Source organism: Sturnus vulgaris, chromosome 3, assembly GCF_052056855.1.
Source record: "Sturnus vulgaris isolate bStuVul1 chromosome 3, bStuVul1.hap1, whole genome shotgun sequence".
NCBI lineage: Eukaryota > Metazoa > Chordata > Aves > Passeriformes > Sturnidae > Sturnus > Sturnus vulgaris.
This window is the reverse complement of record NC_142245.1, coordinates 25,554,901-25,582,050: the sequence shown is the minus strand read 5'-3', so window position 1 is coordinate 25,582,050 and position 27,150 is coordinate 25,554,901. Positions and strand designations below refer to the sequence as shown.

The following is a 27,150-nucleotide window of genomic DNA, read 5'->3' as shown; positions in this document are numbered from 1 at the left end:
AATTGTTACAAGACAAAGGAAAGGTAAAGAGTACATCCTTTACTGCCATGTCAATGTTGAAACTACAGCTGTATGCAGAACTGAAAAATTATGAAACTTGAATCACTACAAGTGCTCCCATTTCTTTCGCTTTCAAAATGGATTTAGGAGGCATTTTATGAAGCATATCCATTTCTGAAGCTTAGCAATGATAATGGGAAAATTTTAGTATTCTACATATATGGAATATTTATGTCTTTCTCTCCTTATCAATACAATGAACATTTTTTGGTTTTACTACACTATTCTGTACTGCTTACTAATAGTTCTGTGTAAACCTTGAGTAAATCTGGAATGTGACATCTATCATAGATCTTTGCCCATAAAGATTTTAAGAAGTTACAGTGAAACAGTAAATATTGTTTTGTGATAAAAATTGTATAGCTTAAAACAAAATCCGTTTTCCAGCATGGCTTTAGCTTATGTAGGAGGGGAGTAAAATAATCTACTGCATGGATTCTACCACCACCTGTACCTGGTGCTACCTAAATGCTTTCAGGATTTTTCCAAAAGGTTTTAGGTGATTTTCCAAGAAGCAACTAATAGATTTTCAACGTTTTTTCAAAGGCTCGATCCTTTATGTGCTGAGTAGAGATGTATAAGGCAATCTTCTCCCTGTGTCCGACTGCCTCATTGAAATGCAACCACCTCAAAATTTAAGTAACTTAAAAACTTTGTTTCAAGGGAGAATTAACAGTTAAAACTAGGTCTCACAGCAAATCAGTCGGGCTTTTGGCATCTAAAGTTATTACAGCTGTCAGGCTTTTATGACACTGTATTCCATACATTTGAGAGCATCACAATTTTTAAACACCTGTTTGGGATTGCAACACACAACCCAAATTCCTGAATTACTGCCTCTTCAGAGTTTTACCAAATTCAAGAAAACAATACATCTAATTAAATTGCAGCAGTGTGCAATTAGTCCAAAATCAAACCCCTTGACACAGCTGATTTTTACAGGTACTTCTAAAGCTCTTCTTAGTTCAGAATATGATGCTTACCAAAAGGACAACCAAGTGTGGTCATGGACCATCTGATTCTTTGTGGTCTTATAATGTTTTTAAAGGGTTACCTGATGGTACCATTTTATTTATGTGGATAGGAAGAGAAATGTAAGAGTATAGAAAACTTAATAGTCTATTAGTTAGCTCCTCATTCTAACAATAGTACAGTCAAGTAATTTTCTCATCCCTGAAACCTTTACTCTTATTTGCATTTTGGCAGTCTTAACTGAAACTGCTTTTCTTTGTTATGATATTTCTCCTTAACTTAAAGCAGATGGACAAACTTACTTGGTGGAGTTCCTGCTCATATTTCATAGCTGGAATTTTTTGATGATGTCAGTATGTATTTGTTAATGATTGAATGATTAACCCATAGCCTGTTTATTGTATAAAGCCCAGGTAAATGTATGGGATAACAGAATTAATCGTAGATTTGCCAAATTAAGAACTCAAGCAGTAATTGTTTTAAAGCAGTATTTTCACTTTTACTTAGTGAACTAATAACAAAATTGAATGTTTATTTTAAAAAATGACCCATCTTAACAGTAGACTACAAGATACCCACCGATTGCCTTTCTCTTATTTTATTCTGCAGGGTTGGTTTTCATTTATTTCATTCATTATTATCTGTATTGCTGCTGTTTGAGTCATCCTGCTCTTCTTTAGTAGAAGTGTTCGTTAATGCAGAAGCGTTGCAGTGTGCTGTTGAAAATTAATATTAAATCTACATGGTACAAACTATTTGGATTTCAGTTCCTTATTTTATGATGCAGATATGAAGCCCAGTGCTGTAAAATATACAGCTTCCTATGGAGAGAACAGTCAATTGTAAATTTTTAGTTTTATTTGACCAACTAATATGTCACTTGTTTGTTACTTGTTATGTCTGCTTTACTAGTCCTCCCTGTGTTGGTCATTATCATTTAAATACTCTTCACAGAAACAGTGGCAACAGTAGCAGATTGAATATGTGTATGCAACCACTCAGAACAGCCTCTCCCAATTAAGGTGCTGACACAGGGACACGTTTTTGTTGTTGCCTGTGTTTCAGGAGATCATGGCCTGCTGGTTCCCAGAACTGCCCAGAACCTCCTTATTGCAGAGGTTAACACACCTCAATTCATTTGTCAAACAGCAGAAGAACAAATTTTGATTCACACCTAACAGGCCTGATTTTGAGGGCTTTTTTAGCAAAGGAAAACCTGTTACCTTACCTTTTTATTAGTGCGAATGGACTGATAGGTAATTGGGGTGATAGGCATTCCTTGTGATAGCTGAGAGGAATGCTCACTGGGGCTCTTATGAGGGGTAGAGTTAAGAAATGGCCAGGAATCTCCTTTTCTGAAATACCCACAACCACAATAAAACCATTGTAATGTTGTTCCAGATTAGCAAAACCAGTAGAAGCAGAACAGAAATTAGCTGGCAATTCCTACCATCAGTATCTCTGGTAATTCTACCAATGGAGGAACTGGGGAAGTATGTCTTTACCTTTATTAACTTTTAAGAGGTTCACCTTTACGTAATCAGCTCAGGTTGAAAAGCCTTTTTTCCAGTTCCTGTCTCTTAGTCTCTTAGGCAACATTCTTTATCTTTTCAGTTCAAAGCTCTTTTCACAGCTGGCAGCTATTGTCCCCTTTTCATAGCTGGAGGCATTGAAACACCAGGAGGGAGGTAGTTGGCCTCAGGTCACCCAACAGGACAGTGCCAGAGCAGAGAGATGCATCCAACGTCCTATGAGTTCTTGTATTGGCTGTTGCTTTTCACTCAACATTGTTTCATTGACTCACTGTCCTAAAAGAATTTAAAAAAATAAATGAAATAAAGAACATAATGAATAGAAGTAGCTTCAAAATGCCATTTTCTTTTCTAGGCATCGCTATCAATTAAATGTGATGTTTGTTGGAGGACCAAATGAAAGGAAGGATTATCATATTGAAGAAGGAGAAGAGGTAACCTATAAGTTGTTTATATTATTCTGATTTAATTTATCTATAATGATTAAATGCAGCTACTTTTGAAGGTACATATTAGCAATGCTCAGCTCAGAAATGTTCTATTTATTAGATCTATTCATAGGTTTAAACAGAATCATTCACCAGAACCATACATCATCTGTGCATTTTGTTTGAAACAAGCACATGAGATCAGATCTGTTCTGCTGTAATTCATTTCCAACAGGAAACTAGAGAAAGTGTTCTGACACAAAGTGTCTCATTTCAACGTTTTAGATAATATTTTTTAAGCAATATTTTGTTGCAGAAGATTGATCTGTATTTCAAAAGTAACTTTGATATTCAAAAACCAATAATATATTAATTCACTAGAAATTACTTTATTTTGTAGACTTCATGAATATCATCAGCTTTTCAACTTTCATTTGTGTTCGGAAAGTTAAAGAGTAGAGTCTTTAAATATTTTTCAAATCATTCCCCTGTGCTCAAACCCATTCCAAATTTGAGTTGTGAGTAGCCATTCCACCAAATGCATCATGGAGGAAGGAGTAGAAAACTAACAAAATTGCAACAATTTACACCTTCTATGTTTGCTGCTTTTTTCTTGGAATTGCTTGCATGGCCTGGGGACTTCTCCACCACTAGCTCTGAAAGAATCCTAAGGGAAGGTGGTTACTAGAGGCCTGGAAGTAAGGGTGTCAGAATGGAGACAATTTGCTTTCCTTCCCAGCAGAATAATTTAACTTCATGTCATTCCAATAACATTTGGCAACCTAATTTTGGAAACTCAAGCCTAAGCATCTACATAGTTTAAGGCAGAAGTGGGTCAAGTTTCAATGAATCCTCCTGAAGAGAAAGAAAAATTCATTTACTTATCATTTACTTATCATTGAACCATTTCTCCCCAAACATTTCACGAGAGCCTTCACTGATTTCCTGTTCTAACTGTGCTGTGCAGGTGAGTGTAGTCCTTACAGGCACACAGCTCTGGAAGAACAGATGCTGAGTTATCCCCGGGTGACTCCCACTTGTGTTGGATTGTCACCACCATCTCCCAGCCCACCTGTGGCCGTGGGCACAGGCACATCCATCATGTGCCAGGTTACCAACACATTTCACTGTGTCCTTTCTCATGGGCTGTGCAGGAAGAGCTCTGGCAGCACCTGGGACCAGGCCATCAGGCTGCTTGGGATTCCTTAAAAGAAAAGTTAGGTTGATTTAATTTAACTTTTTTTTTTCATGTTGCAAGATGTTCCTGTATTTGTAAATAGCTTGGCCTACCCTTTTATAAATTCTTTATATGATTTCTCAATAATATAAAAAGCTAACTACATCTGTAAAGTCATATTTTTTAATTTACTGTTGCATACTGATGTTATTGCTAACTCAAGTAGAAACAAGGTTTTTTAGGTATCAGTACATTCTCATTTACATTGTAAGCTTCCCACAATTACTCAGAAACCAGAAATGGAAACATAACAACCCTATCACATAGGAAAATTGGCAATACACACATAAGAATTAACAGTTATGTACCAGTTTAACATATGGGCCAATTTCATTCAGTTTTATAAGTACATTATAGTTATTCATTGGATTTTACCATAGCTTTTTATCAGACACATTTGCACCTTCCTGTGATCTAACTTAGAACCATGTTTCTCATTAGAGAAGAATTATGAGGTGGAGAATATCCTAGCAAAAGGGCATATTCCTAAATTAGACTTGGGATTGAAAAAACACCATTCAAAGCCATGTTCAGCTCATTATTTTGTCAGAAAAGGGGTAATTTATAGCTCTGGGTGATAATTTGAAGACAGACTATATAGACATACTGTCAGCAGGCCAAATCACGAATGTGAAAACCCACAAATCCTTCAGGCAAATTTAGCTGATGCTGTTCTACTCTGAGCATTCCAATAGCAAAGAAAGGTTGGTTTGGAGAGAAAGTTGAATTCAGGAATGTCTGTCTGTCCACTCACTGTCTTGTGCCTGTTACCACACAGTTTATGGAGTGTCCTGTGTCACAACTTGCACTTGAAAGCTTGCAGTTCACAGCAGCAAAGGATTGGCATCCAGAGATAAGGGCTGAGGAGCATCCTCCTGCTCCCAAGCTGCTCTCTGCTGGTGCCATTAACGTGCAGGTGTATCAGGAAGATTAGTTCTGACTGGCTAATTAGGAGAAAAAAAACTGGAGGCTTGATTTGAACTCTCTTCAAAGCCTTTTAGAATTGTCTCCTGAACAGCTATTTAGGCTAAAATGACAGCTAGTCTAGCACAATTTCTTTCCTCCTCTCAACAAGCAGGCATTTCCTAAATAACTCTTATATTTTGTTCCTTCTTAGTTTTCTCTGTAGTGCTTCACTGCCTTCTTAAATTTCTGTTTCACTACTTCTTTGCCACCTTTCTGCACAGAAAGAGTTTCATACCAGAGACATTGTTTTCCATTGGACAGATTTTTTAAAGAGAAAAATCAAGCAGATAAACCTTTCACAGTCTTTGGCTGGAATTTACTGGGAGATAATATTCATTCTTATTTGTAAAGTTCCTTTTGCTCCCTTCTCCATCAGAATAGAGGTAGAGTCAGCAAACATCTACTCGACATTCTCTGCCTCTAAATCAGACTCATTCGAAATGAAAAAAATGAAATTGCTTTGGGAAATGCATCTTCTGTTGGAACATGGCAAAAGCATGCTGTGAGAATGGACCTATATAACTAATACTGAGAACTTTCTAGGAAGTGTTTGTGCTACATAATGAGTTCTGAGGGTTTCAAATGAATTGTTATTCTGATGTGCCTCATTTGTCAAGACAGCTTTGGGTTCCATGGACTAATGGCTACAATTCTTGTGCAGTCAACTTGATGAGGCCACTGAAAGTTTCTGTAGCAGTCCTGACAAGATCTCAGAATCACAGAATCGCTAAGGTTGGAAAACACTTCCAAAATCATTGAGTCCAACCTTTGGCTGAACATCACCTTGTCATTTTGACCACTGAGTATCATGTCCAGTTGTTTCTAAACACCTCCAGGAATGATGACACCACCACCTCACTGCACAGCCATTTCAATGCCTGACAACACTTTTCAGGAAGAAATTCTTTCTGCTGTCCAACCCAAGCCTCCCCTGGCACAGCTTGAGGCTATGTTCTCTTGTGCTCAACCCCTCACACCTATGGTGTAGCACCAGGTACCAGGTGTTGGATCTTAGAAATCTGAGGTTTTTGAGCTTTTTGTGCTTTCAGACAGATTTTTTTGGAAAACACTGCTCTGGACTTGAAACCTTGGAGAAGGCTTGTAAATATGAATAATGAGTTAGAAATTACAAATGTGTAGTGGGTTAGATGTGTGTATTTTCACTGGGTGATGGGTTTTAAATTAGAAGTTTTTATAGTATAGTAGTAGATATAAGACAAGATGGAAAATTTTAGGTGGTGTTTCTTCCTTTGTTTATTTTTTCTCCTTCCATCTTTTTTACGGAACTTAGGTAGTAGCTTTTGGTTGGTTAGTTAAATGTCACTCTAAGAGTCACTCTAAGATGTGAACAGTCCTCATCATATCTTTGTCTTGGATTTTTCATCATACCATAGCATTTGTGATAAGAAGAGTTTCAATGTTAGCATAGCCTACAGGCTTCATGGTGTATTTATTGCATTTTTACTTAGTTGTAAAGCCTGAGGGTAGGGAAAAAAACCTTCTTCCAAAGCAATAAGTGAAAACTCAAAGGGGCCATATATTTTGGAGAAAGTTAATGACAGAGAAACCTCATGATCATAACAAAGCCTAGCTCTAGTAAAAGAATTTCAGAATTTATTTACTACATTGTGTGGGATGCTTTGGGAGAAAGTGAGATATGCTACCAGCTAAATGTGGGATCACAAAAGTAATTAGGCTGGTATCTCTTTACCCACCTTAGTCCACCACTTACATGCAATCAATCTCAACTGACTTTAATTTAGCTGACTTTTATTTCTTAACAATTTACATTTTGATGTTGAATCTATATAAAACATTGCAGTTCTGTGCAGACATATTCAAATCAGCCTTTCATCTACCACCTGCAACACATTTGCATTGGCACAAACCCCGCTTGAATTTAGAAGTCCCACTTCTCATTGTGCTGTATTCTATCCTAAGTTTCTGCTCTCAGCATCTAGGTTGTTTCCTATGGATAGAGCCACCTAATTGTTGGCACAGCCCCACAGACCACAGCCCTCAATACTGCAGTCCTAAAGAGAATCTCAGAGAAGGAGTTCCCCCTCCTTTGATCATCTTGGTGAATCTCTTCAGCTTCTTCTAGCACATTCACATGGTCTGACTGAGCTATAACTTCATGCTTTGAAACACGATACAGGTTTGAGGTCACATCTGCCACAACTCATCTGAGTTTTCTGATCTGAGTTTTGATTTTCTCTTTCTCTCCCTCTCACACAGACATCACAAGTAAGACTTGGCTCCAGTTTCTGACAGATTATCTGCTTAAATTAAGCCTGACCCCTTCTAGTGTATGCTGCTCTCCAGTCAGCATGCTTTTGAGAAACTCTCCCCTATCAGATCAATTTTCACTTTGCATTTTATAAGGATAGTGGATGTCTGAAAGGGGAAACTGGGGCTAGGTGAGCATTCCCATAGGTTGTTTTGTGGTGCTTATATCCCAAACAAATCTGAGAACCTGAATCACAATGAAGCAAGGGAAACATTTTTGCTTCTTTACATTTAAAAGCCCCCACTCTTGGAATATTTGAATAAGAAACAAAACTATTAAAATGTAATAAATATGATGATCTTTTTGCATCAGAAGGAGATTGTGTCTTCAGAAATAATTTTGCTTCATAAGGTTGTTGGGATAAGTTTTGGCTGGTATTCAGGTTTCACAGATGACATGTAAATGAGAAGAGGGAAATAAAAAAACAAACCACACCAAAAGCCCTCAACATAGTTTTCTCTACCTTCCTCATCTATTTGTCTTGTAGACTTATGATGGCTGAAAAGCCCTTGTGATGAAAAAGGGAGAAAATTGTTTTTCTGTACTCAAATAGATCAGTCACCACTGATGTCTAGAGAACACTCAGGCTCTACTCCCACATCAGAATTTGATTTGCTCTGCAAATTAATTTAGTACATAACCATATGACAAGCAATACAAGCCAGGATATACCAAGCCAGAGCCTAATCCCAGAAGTGGCTGAGCAATCCCAAATTCCATTTTTAGATGCAGTCAGAACTCAAAGTATCCTGCTAATTGCAGGTCTCTTTAGAGGTCTGTAAATAAGCTGTCAGCTATCAAAGCCCTCATGGAGCTCTGGATTCCTGTGTCTAGGCAGAGATTGATATCAAAGGTGGATCCAAATTAAATTACATACACCGCTGTACATAACATAAAATAGACTTGTGGGTTTTTTAGTTAGTCAATACAGACCAATTACAAATCCTTTATTCTTCCACTACTAGATGCTTCTTTGTTTACTCTGCTAGGATACACATACCTGGATAAAGGAGCAATTCTCACCTCACAATAATAGAGTGAGGATGTTAATGCTCTTTTTAAGGTGATATCCACATGTTCTGCTACCCTGTTGAAAGTTCTGTCAAAGACAAGCGGCTTCAGCAATGCTTCCACTGATGGCAACAGTGAATTCCTACCTCTGTGCATCTCCTCCTCTTGCCTCCAGCATAATTTATTCTATGAGTATTCATAATTGAATGAAATATCCCTGTACAGACTTGAGAGTGATTCAGCACTGGCCATGCTGCCTTCCCCTGCAGGTTTGAAGCATGATCAAAAAGCGTGAAGCAGACTAAGGAAGGAGGATATATTTCCCTTACAGCAAAGAAAATTTAAGGAAAATTAAATTAATTAAAAAAAAACCTCTCAGACTTAAGGTGTTTTTATTTGAGTTTCGTAAGTATGTCTGCAGTTTTAATGATCATATTGAGCAATGTTATGAAATAATGTTATGCTCAGGGCAAAGAAGGTGGCTCATAACTTCTAGAGGTAAGGTGAGCATTAATAAAGGAGATATTTTTAGTATAATCATAATGAGAAGATACCACATAGTAAGTAGAAAACTAAACAAAATGCTGAAGTCTGCAAAAGGAGAAGAAAGGAAGAAGATATAATAATAAATAAATAAGCACATTTAGCAACAAAGGAAAAAAAAATGGTGAACAACCTTGTTTCTTTCTTGAGACACGTTTTTCACCCAGAAAGACAAAATTCATACCCAAATGTGAGCCATTATGCAGTAGCAATAAACAAATCTAGGCTTTTCTACAAGAAGAGATATACATTTCACATAACGAGAGGCCTTGTCATTAATAAGGTGTTAATAGAGCAGAAATATTGCATATTTCCTCAGTTTTAGTACTGCTGGGGAGAATGGATACTAGATTATTCCAGTAAGGACAGTACAGCTGGGAAAGCTTATATTTTTAAGTGGTATGAACTATTGGCTTACTATTCTATCTATACAGGCATAGATATTTGTATATATATACATATACACCTGAATTTTCTAACTCAGGCCTTGATTTTTCTTTTCCAAGAGAGACTTACAAAAATGTTAGATTTGCCCAAAAGGCAAAACTCAGCCAGTATTTAGAAAAAATAGTTTTCCAACAAAAAGGCAGTACTGTGTTGCCAATCTGGCCTCTGAAACGGGCATGGACAGTAACTTACTGAGATATTAAATTGCTGACAGTTTCCTTGGTAAAAAATTCAGGTTATATTATAAGCAAGGCAGTAGATTCAGTAATTGCTGCCACTTGTATTAATCACAGTTACAGAAGATGATTTATGGATGACTGAAGCGCTCAGGCAATTTAAAAGAAAAAAGTTTTCAAGAATAGACCATAATTTACAGTGAAAGGTACTATTTAAATTCAGTCATAAAAACACTTTCATTGACAATGTGTAGCCCACGTCATTCCTCTTCTCCCACTGCAAAACAATTATTTTTATTCATAACTTGCTGTTTATAATCTTTCCTTATGACTGTGATGCTTCACCTCTGAGCTGGATAGCTGACATCCACTCTCAAGGTTTTCATTTCCAGAAAGGTTGGATAAACTCTGCCTCTGTTGTCCCTTCCCTCATCTACATGTCCTGTACATGTGTTCAGTAATAGCTGCCCCAGTAGCTGCAGGGGAAATAACACTCCAAAGCTCAAGATTTCCAAGATGATACTTTAAGTTTCAGCGTTATTAGTGCCACATGACCCACAGCTGGTGTGACAATCCATCTATTTAATAGAGTCTTAGATGAATCTTCTAGGAACTGAAGGAGGAGAGGTCATTTCCCCACTCAGATTGCTCTCTGTCCTGCAGGGAGCAGTTGGCCCTGCCCAATGGAAGGAAGGATGCTGTAGCATTGGGTACTGCCCTTCAGAAATACCAAAGCAAGCCAGAAAAAAGAACACAGGGAAGTGGACTGCCATGAGGATTAGTAGCCTGGCACTGTTGCCTTCTATATAAGAGTTATAATTTATCTGTAGTGTTGGCCCGGGCACAAGGTGAACTTTTCACTCATGTAAAAGCTCTCAGCATGAGCTTTTATTCCAAATGTATCTTCAGTTCTCCCTATTGTCTTGTTCTCTTGGCAGCATATTTATTCTTTCTCATGTTCATAGAGGTGTTTCTTCAATTCTAGGGGGCATGCATTAATATTTCAAAACTCTTTTGGAAATAATAACGATTTAAAAATTGATTAGGGTTTTCTAATGTTGGAAAGAGTTCAGTTCAGGGAGTTTGCATGCTTCAGTGGTTTCTTCTTTCCCCTATTTATATTTCATTTTGATGAAATTTTGTAGTGACTTGCTATAAATAAGGGATTTTTTCAGTTATAGTTCTAACTTTGAATCATGTTTCAGACTACATCAGCTGCACTAGCACTCTGGTTTCTAGATGTGGTAAAGAGAACATGGAAAGCATGGCAGAAGTGACTTTTAGAAATATTATTGTTCTGCACTACATAAAAATAAGGGGAAATGTGCCCATTATTTCCAAATGGGCAATTCTTCCCAAATGAGAAAGTGCCATTAAAAAATTGAAAAAGTAGGCCAAAAAAAATTGTGTGTGCATATTTGGAACTTATTTGGAAAAGTGACATTTAATTTGATTGATTAAAGACCCTGCTACATCTGAAATGAAGCTTTGTATGTTGTGTAATTAATGGATTCTTGAAATGTAACGTTGTGCCCTTCAAAAAGTAATTCCAAGGGTAAAACCAGGATAGTGAAATTCCACTAGATCCAGAGGATAGCTTTATATGCAGTTACAGACCTCTTGGATAGATTGTTAATTCTTAGCAAGATAATAGAAATAATACATATTCTGTAATATTTTTAAATCAACAGATTTTAGAAGCCTACTATCATTAGAAAAAAATCTGCAAGTACTTGAAACTGCAAATTGAATGTATTTATATGTGTATTCTTTGTATAGACAGTATAAAGTACAGAATGTTTTGGAGTAGCTGCCTTAATGCTATTTTCTTATTTCTTCAGCTTTTTTACCAGGTTCAAGGAGATATGTGTTTAAAGATAATTGAAAATGGGAGACAAAAAGACGTTGTCATCCGAGAAGGGGAGGTAAAACAGGATTGTTTTTCTGTTACAGTTATAACATACTTATATTAAATGATTGTTTTATGTGTTATTTAGAAACCAATTTACCCCTGCTGTGCAAGAGATGGCATCAAGATTTATTAGGAAAAAAAAAAAAAAAGCTTGAATGGAGTATTAAAAATTTAAAATAAGTAATAGGAAACTACCACAAACTGTGTTCAACTTTGACTGTTTCAGTAACAGAAAAAAAAAACCTCTGAACATCTGAGGTACCTCTTCAGATAGTCAGGAATACTGAGAGGAGTTCTTATTCCCCTGCATTGCGTGGGATCTGCCACGTGAATTCAGTCAGATCAGTCTTTTATTTACACCTTGCCAGGTACACACCACTCACCCACCCACCCACACCATTGAGCAAACTGCCTAAACCGAGGAACTTAAATGATTCATGTATTTTCAGCCTTCTTTAGTCCTCACAGCTAGCCTTACCAACCATCACAGTAGGACAGCTTTAAAAGAGCAGTTTATGAATAAAATGTATCCAATTTTTCTTTAGAGTAGTACACTTGCTAAAGCATAGATTGCAGTGCTTTTGCTGAGAGCATGAATAGATACTGGCTGTTACTGCGAGTTAGATGTACTATAACTGCCACTCATGGTTATTGACACAAGCCTGGACTGCACTCAAGTCTTTGAAAGGATTATTAGGTCTAGTGGAGACTTCCTTTAAAATGGGAGACATGTTAAACCCAATAGCTTAATGCCATTAAAAGCATTTTAACTTTTACAGTGATGAAACAGAACCACATTTTCCAGCTATGAGGTCCTGGTATTACACTTCACACTGAAGGAGCACATCCAGCTGAGATCTCAGCATGTAAGAGAAGCACTAATGAAAAGGAGCACATAATACTTGGTGAAAAGGCTGACACTAGTACTGCTGAGGCACCATCATTAGCTCTGTTTTGTAATGACTGCCCAGCCTTAGCAAAAACATCTGTACTGGTGAATACAGGCTTACCAACTTGCTGCATAAGGTAGCTGCTAGGAAGGGGTTTATTGTCAAGCTTCAGAAATAGACTTCTCTTAACCATGTGTTGCTTTTTCACTTTGTCACTTGCATGAGTAAATATCCCCTCATATTTGTTAATTATTTCCAGAGAGAATAGCACTCCTCATCAGGCAATCAAAGGTGCTCACTGTGTTGGGAGGATACATGTGGCTGATTAGTTTAGACATTTTATTGAGCAGAAAAAATCCCTGCTTTTTATTTCCATTTCAATTAGTCAGAAATTGCAGTAAGTTTATACATTTCAGATGAGTAATTGGTTAGATTTTCATTTTAATTGTGTCTAGCAATGATGATCAAACCAGGAGGAGTGAAGTTGACTGCCATCAAGGCAGTGCTGATTGCAGTCACTGTGTCATCATTCACAGAGAAAGCAAGAAATGTGTTTGCAGGGCTGTGGGTACCACAGTGGGAGTGGCTGCAAAGGAGCAACACAGGATCAACAAAATGTAGGGGAGAAGTGGGACAAGGAGCAGAAGATTTTGCAGATTGAAGGGCAGGAAAAGGACAATGCAAAAAACAAAGACTTCCTGACACTGATGCTTTCTGATTTCTTTTAACAGATGTTCCTGCTACCTGCCAGGATACCTCACTCTCCTCAGAGATATGAAAACACTGTGGGTCTTGTGGTTGAGAGGGAAAGATTAAAAACAGAAATTGATGGGCTAAGGTGAAGTATAAACTATTGACTAATCCATTAGAATTCATAATCTAAACTAATCTCTCATATCAATACAATGCTGTGGTTTAATTTCCTGATCATTTAATAGATTCATCCTGGCAATTTTGTACTAATTCTATCCACCCATCTATTTATCCATACACATATAAACAGAGATCTCATTTAGCATTTGCTTTATTTAAACAATTTTTAAGTACATGTTGTGGTTATAGCAATCTACTTGTGTACTACCTACTGCTATTGCCATAAGTTTTGAAAAATAACTCTAATAACTCAGAGCACTCTAATAATCCAAATAGAGATTTTTTTTATAAGCTCTAACAAGCAGAATATTAATTCCTTTGTAAGCACTGAAAGAAAAAAGATGAAGAACAGCTTTCTTGTCAAGTGTGTAGGAAGCTGGAAACAAGTTCAGTTTTCTCACCACTAGTCCCTCTACAGTGTACACACCTCTGCCTAGTTTTTATTGCCTTTTGAGAAAAACATCTTCATGTAAGTGAGTGGTTTGCTTTGTATTCTAGAGGGAGCAGGACTAAGCTTTTTCTTATATCCATATAGAATTCACAAGGTCACAACAGCATAACATTAGCCAATCTAGAAAAGCTGTCTAGGTATTAACCAGAGATGACAGACCAAGCAGAATTTATAGCTGTTCATATCATCTGTACAGATTTAAAACTGCAGTGATATCTGTATTGTTCCTGTCCTTTCACCTACAGTTTTGATTGTTGCATGGGTAGTGTCACAGCAGGAAGATTGCAAGTATGCAGAGTAGAAAGACATACTTTTTCATTCAAAGGGAAAAGGGCTACAGAAAGAAACTAAGAAAGGGACCATTCAAGAAAAGAAATCCACATGATTAAATTCCAAACTTAAGTCTAATTCACTTAAAGTATTATTTACTTTACACTTCTCTTTTTTCTGTTCACTGCAGATCTGTAGATTGAGTGGACCTACATTATTTAAAAGATATTTTGAGCAAGAAAAAAATGGCCAGTGATTTAGATAAAAATGTTTATTTTTAATGTATAAAAAGCCTTAAATAGTAAAGTAAAATTTACTTAAAGTAAAACAACCTACCATGTAAATTCTGTGAATGGTATGAGAGAGGAATGCTGAATGCCTTTTTAGGAATCTAGGCTGATCTAGGGATTTGCACTCCAATATAGGCATGCTCGTGTGGAGAAGCTAAACTGAAAACTATGGTTTATGGCTTATGCAAGCCTTATGGCTTGCAGGTGGAAATTAACACATCCTCAATTCAAAATATCTAATCAGATGCCTAAAAATAAATCAGAGGTTTTTAGTGCCCTTGTTTTCACACTGATGTGGTGAATAAAGACACTTGAAGTTTTGGAAGTAAACAATCTTCTCAAGCTTTTGAACCTATATTCCCTTTATGTGCTCCTGGGAGAGAGGGGAATTTCCAACCAGAACCTCTAATGTTCTCATGCTTTTTTCAATACCAGCCACCTGCAGCAAAGACTGCACAAGAGGAAATCATAATGCACTTTGGAGTATGCTGACTCAAGGTCTAATACTGTGATACTGTTCCATTATTTATCATGTCTACAAGCCTCAGTCATAAATCAGAGCCCACAGCATGCTGATTACTGCACAAGTGAAGAATAAGTAGCCTGCCCCAGTGTTCCAGCCTAAGTAATGAATACATGTCTTGTGCTAGGAGAAAAATGATCTAGTTAATTCTATGGCAAATAAATAGGAAACCAAAGAAGTTTGATATCTGTCATATTGTTGGATACTTTGTTTGTACCGAACAAGACATGTTTTAGCATCTCCCTTCTCTGTAGATTGTCTGAGTTCAGAATTCGTGCTGGCAGCACAGCTTTTCCTATATTGGAGGTATAGATACTGTTACTCTCTTCAGCATATGCTCTTTTTGCAAAACTTGAGGAGCCAGGGAGGTTTTAGAAAATTTCTGGACGATATGTGTATAGATACATAAGACAGACATGAACATACAGATATGCACAGGATAATTACATAAGTTTTGTTTTCTTCTTCAGACCCACATTCCAGTAACTTTAACCTAAAAGACACACGAGACCTTTTTAAAAACATTTACAATATGAGTGATAGGACTGCATCATCATTCTTTGCCAGTCCATGTAGTCTTTTAAAAATCTGAGTGTAAATTCTGTATTTGCCATTCCATAGATTGATTACATACAGCAACCTTGACTTGTTGACCTCACCAAAATTTATATATTTGTTAAGACAAAAAATTGATGCAAGTGAAGCACTAAATTCATTTTCAGAGGGGTGACTGAAACACTTCCCAAATCTGTGTAGCTGAAAACCATCTGTTTTTCACAAACAAGTCCATAAGCTGCCTTGCTTTCTTATCAGCCCATGCATGACTGTGTCTAAGCAAGCTGACTCTATCAAATATGGATATTTATGTCATAGCTGCATGGAAGCAGTTACTGGGTTTTTTTTGCAATTACTACATCCAAGGTGGAAGTTTTTGGTCCTAAGAGATTATGGCAGCAATCATTTCCAGGATGAAATCGGGAAAAGTTGCTGAAGGAATTTGGTGACTTTTTTGTGATTGATCGACAGAATTACAAGGCACTCCATAGAAGTTTGAGCACCCCACCCACCAAGTCACCTAACCAGGGAAACAGAAAGCTTTCCCAAATAACCATTCCTCAGAATGAAGTACACCAGGCTTGACAATAAGTTGCTCTTACACAATGTCAAGTAGCTATTTTCTTCAAAAGACTGAAACTGCCCGATCAATTAGTTAATAAAAGGATTGACTAATATGTTTACTTTATCAGATACTATGTTGGAGAATCAACTAATGTCCTCTTTGAGAAATGGTTTCACTGTGAAGATCTCGGCACTCAACTTATACCAATAATTCAAGAGTAAGCTTTTTCTTTTGTAAATTTTAAAATATTGAAATTATATTGTAGATCTTTGTCAGTCCGTGGCTTACATCATTGGTTTGCTATTTATGCTGCATTTTACATAGACCAGTTAAAAGTTAATTGCTGCACTATAATTTTTAATCATGTTTTGTATGCCCCAAATTCATCAAATCAGATTTTTTTAAAAATGAGAAATCAAGTATTTCGCACATCCATCCAGAACACACTTTTTTGAACCAGTAAACTTAGTAGCACACTGCTTCTAAGTGCAAAAAGAATTGAGTGAAAAATTAACACTGCTTAATGCTAGGTTATCAAGGTAAAGCACTAAACTGCTTTAAGGCTTCTTTCACACTTGCTTTAATCTAAATACTTTTAATTGATATTATTTATGCATGGACTGTGGCAAATTTGGTAGAGAGCTACTTTCTAGGAAACATGTGAATGTCATTAACTAATCAGTTAGTTAAATGGTTACTAAAGGTGAATAAGGGAAGTGTTTAGCGACAATCTCATAGGACTTTCAGACAAATCCTCTGTCAGTAAGATATGTATAGTCTTGCATATATGTGATAGTAGCTGAGGGTTTGACACATCCATTGTCAGCACAAAACTTACTGGCCAGTATTACTGCCTAGTCTTTATTAACCTACAGAACATGACTTTTTTACTTCTGTTTAAATGTTCATTATTCCAGGTTTTTCAATTCAAGGCAATATAAAACTGGAAAACCAAACCCAGGTAATGCAAATTAATTTCAGAATTAGACCAACTGCTAATTGAAGAGCAATGATTCTTACCACATAAAATAAGTACCTGTTTTTCTTTCTGATTGTGTAAATTAAAGTTGCTTTGGAAAGTAATTCCTTTCATTGCCCCAAACACAAGGAGATTCCACATGCATGATTACCAACAGCATCTTGTTTGGTCATGTGATGCCATCATACCCACCTACCAGGTAACTATAATAATGTGAAATGCGAGTATCTCTATCCTTCTGTGCCTTTCAAGTCTTACACTAACAAAATTTCACTTCTGACAGCCCATATTGAGATTTTTGCAAGTAGAATTAACACACCTTATACCTACTTGTACTCCTTTACCTATGACTATGCACTGTGATCTACTCTTGGGAAAAGCAGAGAAAAGCCAGATGATTTTAGTTCCTGGAGGGTCTGATCTATTTAACATTTTATTTCCATGCTGTCTCGCCACATTTTTTATTTTGTCTATGTTTGTGGATAGTGATTGCAAATTCCACACTCCTCCAGCTGTAAGTCCATTTAAATCTCTTGGGAAGAGACATAGAACAGAGAAAGTAACTTCTAGAAATCAAAGTTATTAGTTTTGGCTTTAGGAGTCAGATCTCTCAAACATGATGGTTGCTTTCTGCATGACAACAAAAGCCCCAATTGCAAGGATATTGCAACAGCACGTTCAGTGGGAAATTCGATTTGCTGAAATCTTACAATCCTGCTGACCCACAGCTTTACATGAGAACTCAGCATGTGCATGATCCGTTGCTATTGATTAACATAAACTATGCCCAAAGTACCATGCTTATGTCTTAATTATGTACAAAAGACCTCACTAAACAACCTTTTCTGCACCTGCAGGAACAGGCTCTGTACACTATTCTATTTGGAAGTGCTTTAGTCAAGTACAACCTGTTCAGTTCTGCTGCAAGAGCTACCTGGAAAGTCTCCATGACATTACCAGGTTCTTAACTGACACATGAAAAATCATCATAAGAGCAGCAGGAGCTGCCTGTGTAATCTCAGAAGAGCCTGAGATTCCTTCCCGGATAGTTAGCCAAATGCTAACTGGTTCAGTCAAATCCCACTGCTCAGCTAGATTTGTTCTTTTAAATCTCTGCTGTCTCACTGTGCTGGCAACTGAGGGACATCCTGCACCAACCAAGAAATGTATGTATGGCTCAGGTGCACTGCACCCTGCTATGCTACTCTTGACCAACTTGAATGCCATCCTCCAGTCACACTCAAAACTTGAATTCCATAGCTCTTGTCACAAGAGAAATTTTAGTTTCCCTCCTCTAAAAGGTTTTTTGAACCAGCTGTCCCTAATCTCCACATCAATTCCTAAATATCTTAAGATGATTATGAATTACTCTAATAGAGACAAAACTTCCAGTGAAAAGTTATTTCCACATCTATCTCATTTCTCAGCTTGATAGTCACCATAAAAGAAGTCACTGTCTGCCATCTCAATATCAGAACAAAGCTCTTACTCAAATCCTAAAATTAGATTAAGTTGGTTTTTTTGCACGAGCATCAAAGTTCTTAAGAACAGTTAACTAAAACGTTGTTGCCAACATGAAGTTAAGAGAAAAGTCTTCTGTATAAGATAGGAACCTTAAAGCCCTTGCAATTAGAAAATGTAAAGCAGTATGAAACACTGCCTGAAAACTTTGCTGCTGAACCAGCTTTAGGAATTGGTTCTTTGACTGACTGAGGAATGTGATTCTCGGGGAAAGGCTCCATGTTTCTTATAAATAAAATGGGGTCGTCTCCAAGATCTTACTTTTATTTCTATGCACTATCAAAATCTGTTTTAGTCTGAGCATGTCACCAATATTTGGGTGTTGGTGGTTTGGTTTGTTTGGGTTTTTTTTTTGCATGGAATATATGAGGGCTAGGTAGCACAGGTACTGCCTCACTGTGTGCTCAAACACTGTTTAGCAGAGGAAATATAATTTCAGATAAAGCCTCTAGATGCTGCTGTAATAAAAAAAATACCATACCACACATAGTATCCTTGTTCAATACAGTGATTTTCAATAAGCATCCCTCACCAGGCTAAGGGTTTAAATGTCAGTAACAAATCAATAATATCAGGGCAGAGAAAAAATAACATTAAAGATTTATATTGTTAATATTTTTGCAGAAGATTAGGGCTAAAGATCAAACCTGACAATCAGAAGCTACAATATAGCCTGACACCTTCTTTCTAAAACAAGTAATTTTGAGAAACTGTTATTGATAAATCCAGTACAGAAGCTCTTTTCCTGTAATTTATCTCGCAGGTTTTCAGCTTGGGGAACAGCTCCCTTTTTTCAATTTTCAGGTTTTGTGGACAATAACTAACCCAACATCTCAGTGATATCTTATGCATGAGGAAAATACTCCACATTTTTAGTTACACAAATTTTAGTTTATAGCTCCTGTAACTGTCAGTGAGACTGACAGTGTTAAAAAAAAACAAACAAAACCAAAAACCAAACTGTTTGACTGAGATAGAAGTAAGCTGGTAATATGTTCACTCTGAAGACATACATACCGATATAAAACTAATGCTTTGGATTTATTTCCTCAGCAGGTCTCCTTTTCTTTGTTTTTTTTTTTTCCTTTTAAGAAATAGAGTTCAGCAACCAGCGTGACATTTATAGCATATAACAAGCTACCATAGTTGCCATGATGTTTCACTCAATACATATCTCACCATTGTTTGAGCTGGCTTATGCAGAGGATGGAGTTCCAGCCTTTTTTTTTTCAGTTTCTCTTCTGAAAATCCAGAATCACTTCAATTTAACGAGTGCCAGCTGAAGCACTCTCAGGTTCCTCTCTATATAAGCCTGAATGAATGCCTCACCTTCTTAGAGAGAAATGGAATAAAATTGAGGAAAAACATCTTCAAAGAAATCCTGGATTGCAGCACACTCGTAGAGGAAAGCTGTAAATGGAATTAATCAAGCTCCAATGGCTTTTAAAAAAAACACCACATTTTAAAAAAGAAATTAAAAAAAACCAAAAAACAAACTATGTCTAGACCTTTTCCTGATTTATTTATGGTTTCTGACTTAGCCAATAGCAAAGAAAGTCCCTCTGAAAGCCGGGCAATCAGAATATATGAAGACACAGAAGAAGAGGGACTCAAATATCATCAGGAAAAATATAATCAGAAATATATATTGCATGCAGTCCTTACTTGAGGCATCCTCCCTGGAACTATTTTGTGTTTTATTACTAGTCTCTTTTGCTTCCATGTGCAGAAATAAAGTCTGAGAATACTCTCTCATTTTTTTTATCAAAAAAAAGACAATATAATTAGCGTCTAGGCTATACAGGAGGCTCTCAAGATGGGTTGGTTGGGTTACTTTGAATATTTTTTGACATGAGGAATCATAGTTATCAAAACAAGTCTTGCTGCTTTCAGTTGAATCAGCCTGGGAGCAAGATTATCCCAATGTATCTATTTCATCCCACTTTTCTAGTCAAGAGGACATGAGACAGTTCAGACAGAGAAATCCTGGTTCTAATAAACACTGATGGCTAAATATTCTTTGCAGAAGTAACCAGAAGCTCAAAAGCTTTTCCTGCCATGCCTGAAATAATCCAGACTTCTTTTGCAAGTAATTTGATGGGGAAAAAAACTGCAATTAAAAAAAATTTAAAAACCAAAAAAAGTTAGGTGTGTTTGAAAATGAACCTCATGAACATTGCTGGTATAGGTAGAATTTCAGGGCTTTGTTTATCCAAATTAATCTATTTCTAATTATCAATGAAATCTTATTTGCCAAACTGGCTTTATTGTGAGTGAATGTACAGATATAGAGAAAACGGTCCCGTAGTGACTGCACTAGCAAAACTTTCATTGATTTTTGGTATATCTAGGGTGATTTACAGTCTAGATTAAAAATCTAGTTAGTATAGTTAGAATACAGCGCAGTTTTATGTTTGTGATTCAGAGCAAACAAAACCTAAGGAATTGAAGGAGCATGAAAAATTTGGTATTTTCTCCAGTCAGTGGAACAGGGGTTACCATAGAGCCTAGGGCATGCTCTGTAAATGTTTTGTGGTCTCAGCAGTGCTATTAAACAAGTTGTAAGGGTAAGCTTAGCACTATGAAATCGGCTTCTGTATGGTCATCCTCTGGATCTAATCCAGTGAACTTCCATAGACAGTATTTGCTGCTCAGTCTTGTGTCACTGATATATAAAAACAAGCAGATCTTTATTCTTCTATTTTTTTCTTCTTTTCAGTTAGCTGGCTAGTGGGCAATGTTAATTCAATTAAAACTACTTTAGAAAACTAAAAACATGCAGGAAGAAATTCTGTCTGTGTTTGCACTAAGGCAAATACAGGGCCATGCTTTTGAACCTAAAATAACTGTACTAATATTTGTGCCTTTCTGTTTTAAGTACATTGAAATAATTCTAAAGATACTGTGTGTGGGGGTTTTTTTTCAAATAAGAATGCTAATTTTGAACATAAGTTGGTTTTTTTCCTGTGTATCTGTTTAGAAAATTGACTATTTAATTCTCTTTACTCTCAGTCTTGAAGGACATCCAGCACACCTAAAAGGATCACTCCTTCTCTGCTAGAACTTTTCTGTTCTGAGTACTTGTATTAAAAAAAGAAAAAAAAAAAAAAAAAAAAACCCAGTATATGAGCATTTAGATATTAAGGGCTCTCTAATTAAGGACTAACCAATAGAGAGACTTAATCATTTTAAACTGTCTAGACCCAAAGTTGTACAGTTCCCCACGACACCATCTCTGTAACTTTCATCAACAATAAATTTTCTCCTTTTCTGTATCATCCTCATTGCTCTCTTCTTGCAAAGATGACCATATAAACATACTATTCATCTTTAGCCTGTCATATAGATCCTTTCTTGGAAGTTCCTAAAACTTCCAAGTCATGTTTGTATCTCTCCTGAAGCTGCACCTAAACTGCAAAGGACATGTAGGTGGAAGAATGAGATAGAGCCATATAATACAACCCTTCCATTCTTCTAAGCATGTTACCTCTCACTGGTTTCATCTATGTCCCTTCCTCTCATATTTAAATGCTTTCTACTTTACACCAGTCCCTTATGAATACAGAGATCATAATGAAAATTAACTACTCAGACAGACCAACCTAAGTCAGCAATATTTAATGCAGAAATAAAGTAGGATTACAACATCTACAGTAGGGCTGCTATCATTTTCCATATGAAAATTTCTACTGTTTTTAGGGGTTTTTTTTAATTCCAAACTACAATGTATCATCCAACACCCAGGACTGCAGGCTGCACATTCTCTGGAGCCAAAAGGTTCATTAGGCTCCCAGAGTCCAGAACTGCTAAAGACAGCACCAAAAAACCCCTCAACAAAGTCTTCAGGAAGAAATCTTCTCCCACAATATTCTCAAATGAGCCTCCTCATAGAGGGGCAGAACATAAACTGGGAGCTCTGGGAGCTCTCCCAATGCTTCACCATGTGAACCAAGCCACTCCTGATGTATATAGTGCATAATAAACCTACCAGGGAAATAGGAAGAAATGCCCTATAGCGTTGTTTTCCTTTCTGTTCAGACTTTTGTGAAAAAAATAAGAAATATTTAAGAGCTATAAAGCTCAGCAGTTTTCACAGCAGGTATGTCCTCTCTAATAAAGTAGCTTCTTTCTTCCTTACGTTCTTAAATACTCCCCAGACGGCAACATCTGAAACAGAAAACTCACTAATGGAGTTTGTCTGACATTTTCACTAGTGTTTCTAAGACTATTTAGTGGTAATAGTTCACACATGCTGTAAAAATCCTTGTCTCACAAATAGTCTTAACTCTTGTTGTAATGAAATATCCTATTCCTAGTCTATGCAAACTAAAGTTACTTACAAAGAGGATTAATGAAATGCCCCCAGTTATAAAAGGCAGATTCAGAAACAGAATTAAGATTCTTTATTTTTGGATTGGATAATTGGACAGCTTTTCTCAATAATTTGTCATTCTTAATTACGGTAACCTAGTTAGATCATGAAAAACCTTTAAGAAGAATTATGGCCTAAATAGTGAATTTTCTTGGTTTAACTTATTCCTTTCCTTCTGGCTGATGATATCTCCTTTTTAAAAAGCTATATTTCTTTATTACATAAATATTTTTCAAAGCTTTCCTCATCAAACTTCTTAGTTAGAATTAGGGGGGGAAAAGGTATTCAGTTTCCAGCATAGATTTAATGACACAAAGAAAAATGTGCCTAGAAATAATTACATGGACAAGTCATAAATTAGCAGTCATGCCAATTCTCAGGGCATGCTACAAAAAAACCACACAGTTACATAGGGAAATGTATGATTGCACCAAGTGAGTGCTGTATTTTTAACTAAATGCTTCTGCATCTATATTCCACAGCAGGGAAATGAACCAACAACTCTCAAAGTAATCACTCACTCTCAGTGCTTTCACTCTGGATTTTTATGTGGACTGGGCTAACTACTTGTTTTGTCAAACCCAGATGTCTGAAATTATGTCCCTCATTTCACCTGTTTTATTTGCAGAAGTATTAAAATCCTACTAGGCTCATTGACATTTCTGTTAACTTGGAGAATAAAACAGACTTTTTCATAGAAATTAGTTAGGCACACATGGGAAAAACATCCTCAGGAATGTATTGTTGCTGGCATTGGCAATTAAATGTGAAATGCTGCAAAACTCTTTCATTGGAATTATTCATTATGATGTAGTATTGAAGACATGAAAATTATTATTAGAAAATGTACAGAAACAAATTAATATATAATTCAAAAATAATTCCTGAGCTCTTTATCCCTAGTCTGGACCATTTTACACTCAGTTAAGAAATGAAAAAACACAGAGGATTCAATCACTCCACTTTGAATGATATCTTCTGCTGTTACACGGGGAGACAGCATTTGTAATGGACTGTGTCACATCCTTGCATGGAGATGGGGCCACAGCACTTAGGGACAGACTGTTTCTGAGGCAGCACAGCACCTCAGGATGGTGGGATAATTAGTAAGAGTATGTGGAGATTTAAAGATTTGAACCTTGTTCCATCTAGAATGTGCTGTCTACAAATGAAGGATGACACATCACTAAAGGATATAATTTTTTATAAAGCCAACATGTAATCATAAATTGACCTCATTTTGATATATTTCAAGTGCTTCGTTGCTGTTTTCCTTTGAACAAATCTCTCTTGAAGAGAGCTACAGGAAGAGCTTAGGGATAGTAGGGCTCAAGAAAATGAGACAGTCGGATTTCTTAACAAGAAAGCTTGAGGTTATCACCAGGGAAGGGGGGCCTTCCATGTAACATGTGAGTTAAGCAAATACAGCCACATACACCTGGTAGGTCAGTGTCAATCTTCTTTACCTGTTCTCTTTATTGCATCAGAACCACAGTACTTGCAGCAAGCTCAAACTTTTCTCTAGATAGATAGTCTCTGTTGAGGCTGTAGCTACCTGTACATTCAGCTTGCTTTTTTCTCACAATCTGTTCTCTCCTTCTTTGCCCAGTTTAATATTCTCACTCTCAGTACAGTTTTGTTTAACTTCCTCTAAAACCTTTTTTAAATATTTACAAACTCATTAAATAAACGCGACGTATTTTTCAGTTCAACATGATATCATCACATTGTAATTAAAACCTGAAAATAGCTGTAATCCCATAAAGAACACATTTCTGTGATATAAATTTTTAATAGTAATGATATCCACAACTGAATTTTAGTATTGAACCTTTAAATGGATGTCTGAAAATGTAAGAAAATATCAGATTTGATGTTCCACTTAGCGTTATATTACTTGGAAAAACTTGTACAAGACTATTAGCTGATTAGCTTAGAAGTGCCATTTTCTTGCATTTTTCTGGCATATTTTTACCTTTACCATCATTAAACATGTTGTCTCCTTGCCTCACAGTATTGCTAGAACAGAACTCCAGAAACACAAGCTTGCACTTCCTCAGATACTGTTGAAAGCAAATGAAGGCTAAACAGGAATATATGCAAGAATATCTAAATATAAGCCATTAGCCTGATTAGAAATACTCAGTTGCTTTAGAAGCACAGGCTTCAATTCCAATATGTGTGGAACTGCAAGAGATTGGATCCTCTTCATTGTAGCTTGTTAGCTCAATTTCCCAAGCATTAGGACACCTGCAGCTTTTAGCATCACGCAAGGGATCATCATCAGGGTTAAATAAGAGCTCAGTCAAATAGTCTACTGATAATGTCACATGTCTGTCACACACCTCATCACCACAGTGCTCTCTCATTTGTTCTGCAGTAACACATAATCAAATCATTGTACTGGGTCACACTAAAAGGTTAAGTCCATGTGGGCACAGTTTTTAAAGGCCATTATGCTGTCATTGGGCAAGTGCCATTAACATCAAAAGTAGCATTAAGCCAAAACCCCCTCACAGGCTAGGGCCTGCTGATAAGACAAGTGTCAAAAAAAATCTCTTAAACTAAGGAACTTCAAGTCTAAAAAAAGACAAGTCCACTTCTACTTGAAAGTAAATTAAACTGTTAGAAGTCAGCTGTTTATCACAAGCAAGAAAAGATAGAGCACCATAGCAAGTGCAGGATGTATTGCACTTGGCACAGGCCACTCTGTGCTGTTGTCCCATGTGTGTTCATCAGGGCAACTGGAGTCAGAGATCAGCAAAAAGAGGAAAATAGCAAAGTTAGGTTTATGAAGAATAACAGACAAAAGTTAAAGTACAAACTTTTACTGTTAGATTTGCATTGCCTCTTGGTCAAAATATAAATAAGTATTTTGGCTTTCTTTTTTACCCCAAATTCCTTGCAACTCATGAAGAACATTCATAGTTCTCCTTGCCTAAAAACACCTCAGTACCCATCCTTGAGGGACAGACTTTTGCTATTCATTCTCCAGCATATAAAATCTGAACTAACTTGTCAGCTCAATGTTGGAATTCTTAAACTATGGAGAAGAAATATTCCCCAAGTTGAGCAGGATATCCTCAGCATCTCAGTCAGTATTTGTCTCTTATCCTACCAGGTTCCATATGCTTTTTTATTTTTTAAAAAGCGAACAAACAAAAAACTCACCACCAAAAACCCATATACCTCTCTTAACTAGGACATGCATTTTAGTATAAAGCTCTACCAACAAGTAACTTTCTTGCATTCCAAAAACTACAATAAGCTTTTCTGAATTCAAATGATGAGTTTTATTCTGAAAACAAAATAAAACAAAAACAACTGGTAAAGATTTCAGCTATTAATAGAACAAAATATTTTAACATCTTTTGGAATACTAGTTGTACTGAGAACCTTCTCGTAAAATTTCAGATAATTTTTCTTTTCTTTTCCTCCTCTGCTGTGTGTGAACACAACATAATATTTTAGACCTTTGTTTCAGTTTCTAGTCAAAGAAGCAATTTTCCACTGCAGCCTCATTTGTGCATATCCATAATTTAAGGACAAAGTGTGTATGAGTTCCTAATTACCTCTAAAGGATGTATGATGAACCCGTGAAAATTAAGAAAAAAACCCCTAACTGGTCATATTGCAGTGAGAAAAATGAAGCAGCAAAACTAAATCACTAAATACCTTAACACTGCATTTTAGTGTTATCAGTCTATAAAATGTAGAGCGTTCAAGACTAGATCTTCTTAATACTTACGAGTTCAGAATAAAATAAATTATTTTTAAAAGTATAATCATTTTAATATCACAAAATCACAGCATGGGTGAGATTGGAAGGAACCACAATAGGTTATCAGGTCGAAATTCCCAATATAACAGAGAAGAAATTTGAATAGCAAACTTTTGTTTCTACAACAAAAGGGGTAGGATCCCAGCCAGATTATCTGGAGATGGGTACTCAGTGTTTACTGGGATCCCATGAACAACATCTTCAGCACACTGCTACCCCTTGCATGCACTGACCCTCTCACATATTGTTCAAAGACTGTGTACAAAATAAACTGAAATTATGCATTCAAAACACTGCAGAGCAGTGAAATTCAGCATTAGAACAGAACCAAAAGAATATTGAATAATGAACAAACTAATACTTTAAAAAGAGCTGTTCTATTACTAGCACCAAGACTAAGATTTGGCTGTGAGTTTATTACCACAATACACTTGGGAGCAAACCATCCAGGGAGTTTTTCCAGCATCTGGTTGGCATTACTGCCTGAAATTACTCGATGGGTGTTC

At 36.5% G+C, this 27,150-nt stretch overlaps 2 protein-coding genes across 2 annotated transcripts in view; one reads left to right on the top strand and one right to left on the bottom strand.

The window, feature by feature from the left end:
- Positions 1–27,150, top strand: part of HAAO (3-hydroxyanthranilate 3,4-dioxygenase) — a 33,503-nt gene that overhangs the window by 1,254 nt on the left and 5,099 nt on the right. Inside the window, exons 2-6 of the mRNA XM_014883178.2 lie at positions 2,920–2,998; positions 11,504–11,587; positions 13,196–13,302; positions 16,119–16,208; positions 16,909–16,952. Coding sequence (XP_014738664.2) covers positions 2,920–2,998; positions 11,504–11,587; positions 13,196–13,302; positions 16,119–16,208; positions 16,909–16,952 — 404 coding nt within the window. The remainder of the gene's footprint in view (positions 1–2,919; positions 2,999–11,503; positions 11,588–13,195; positions 13,303–16,118; positions 16,209–16,908; positions 16,953–27,150) is intronic.
- The window catches only part of MTA3 (metastasis associated 1 family member 3), a 242,813-nt gene continuing 216,357 nt past the window's right edge, over positions 695–27,150 (bottom strand). The window contains exon 20 of the mRNA XM_088161225.1: positions 695–2,840. Within this exon, the coding sequence (XP_088017351.1) occupies positions 2,814–2,840 (27 nt within the window). The 3' untranslated portion in view covers positions 695–2,813. The remainder of the gene's footprint in view (positions 2,841–27,150) is intronic.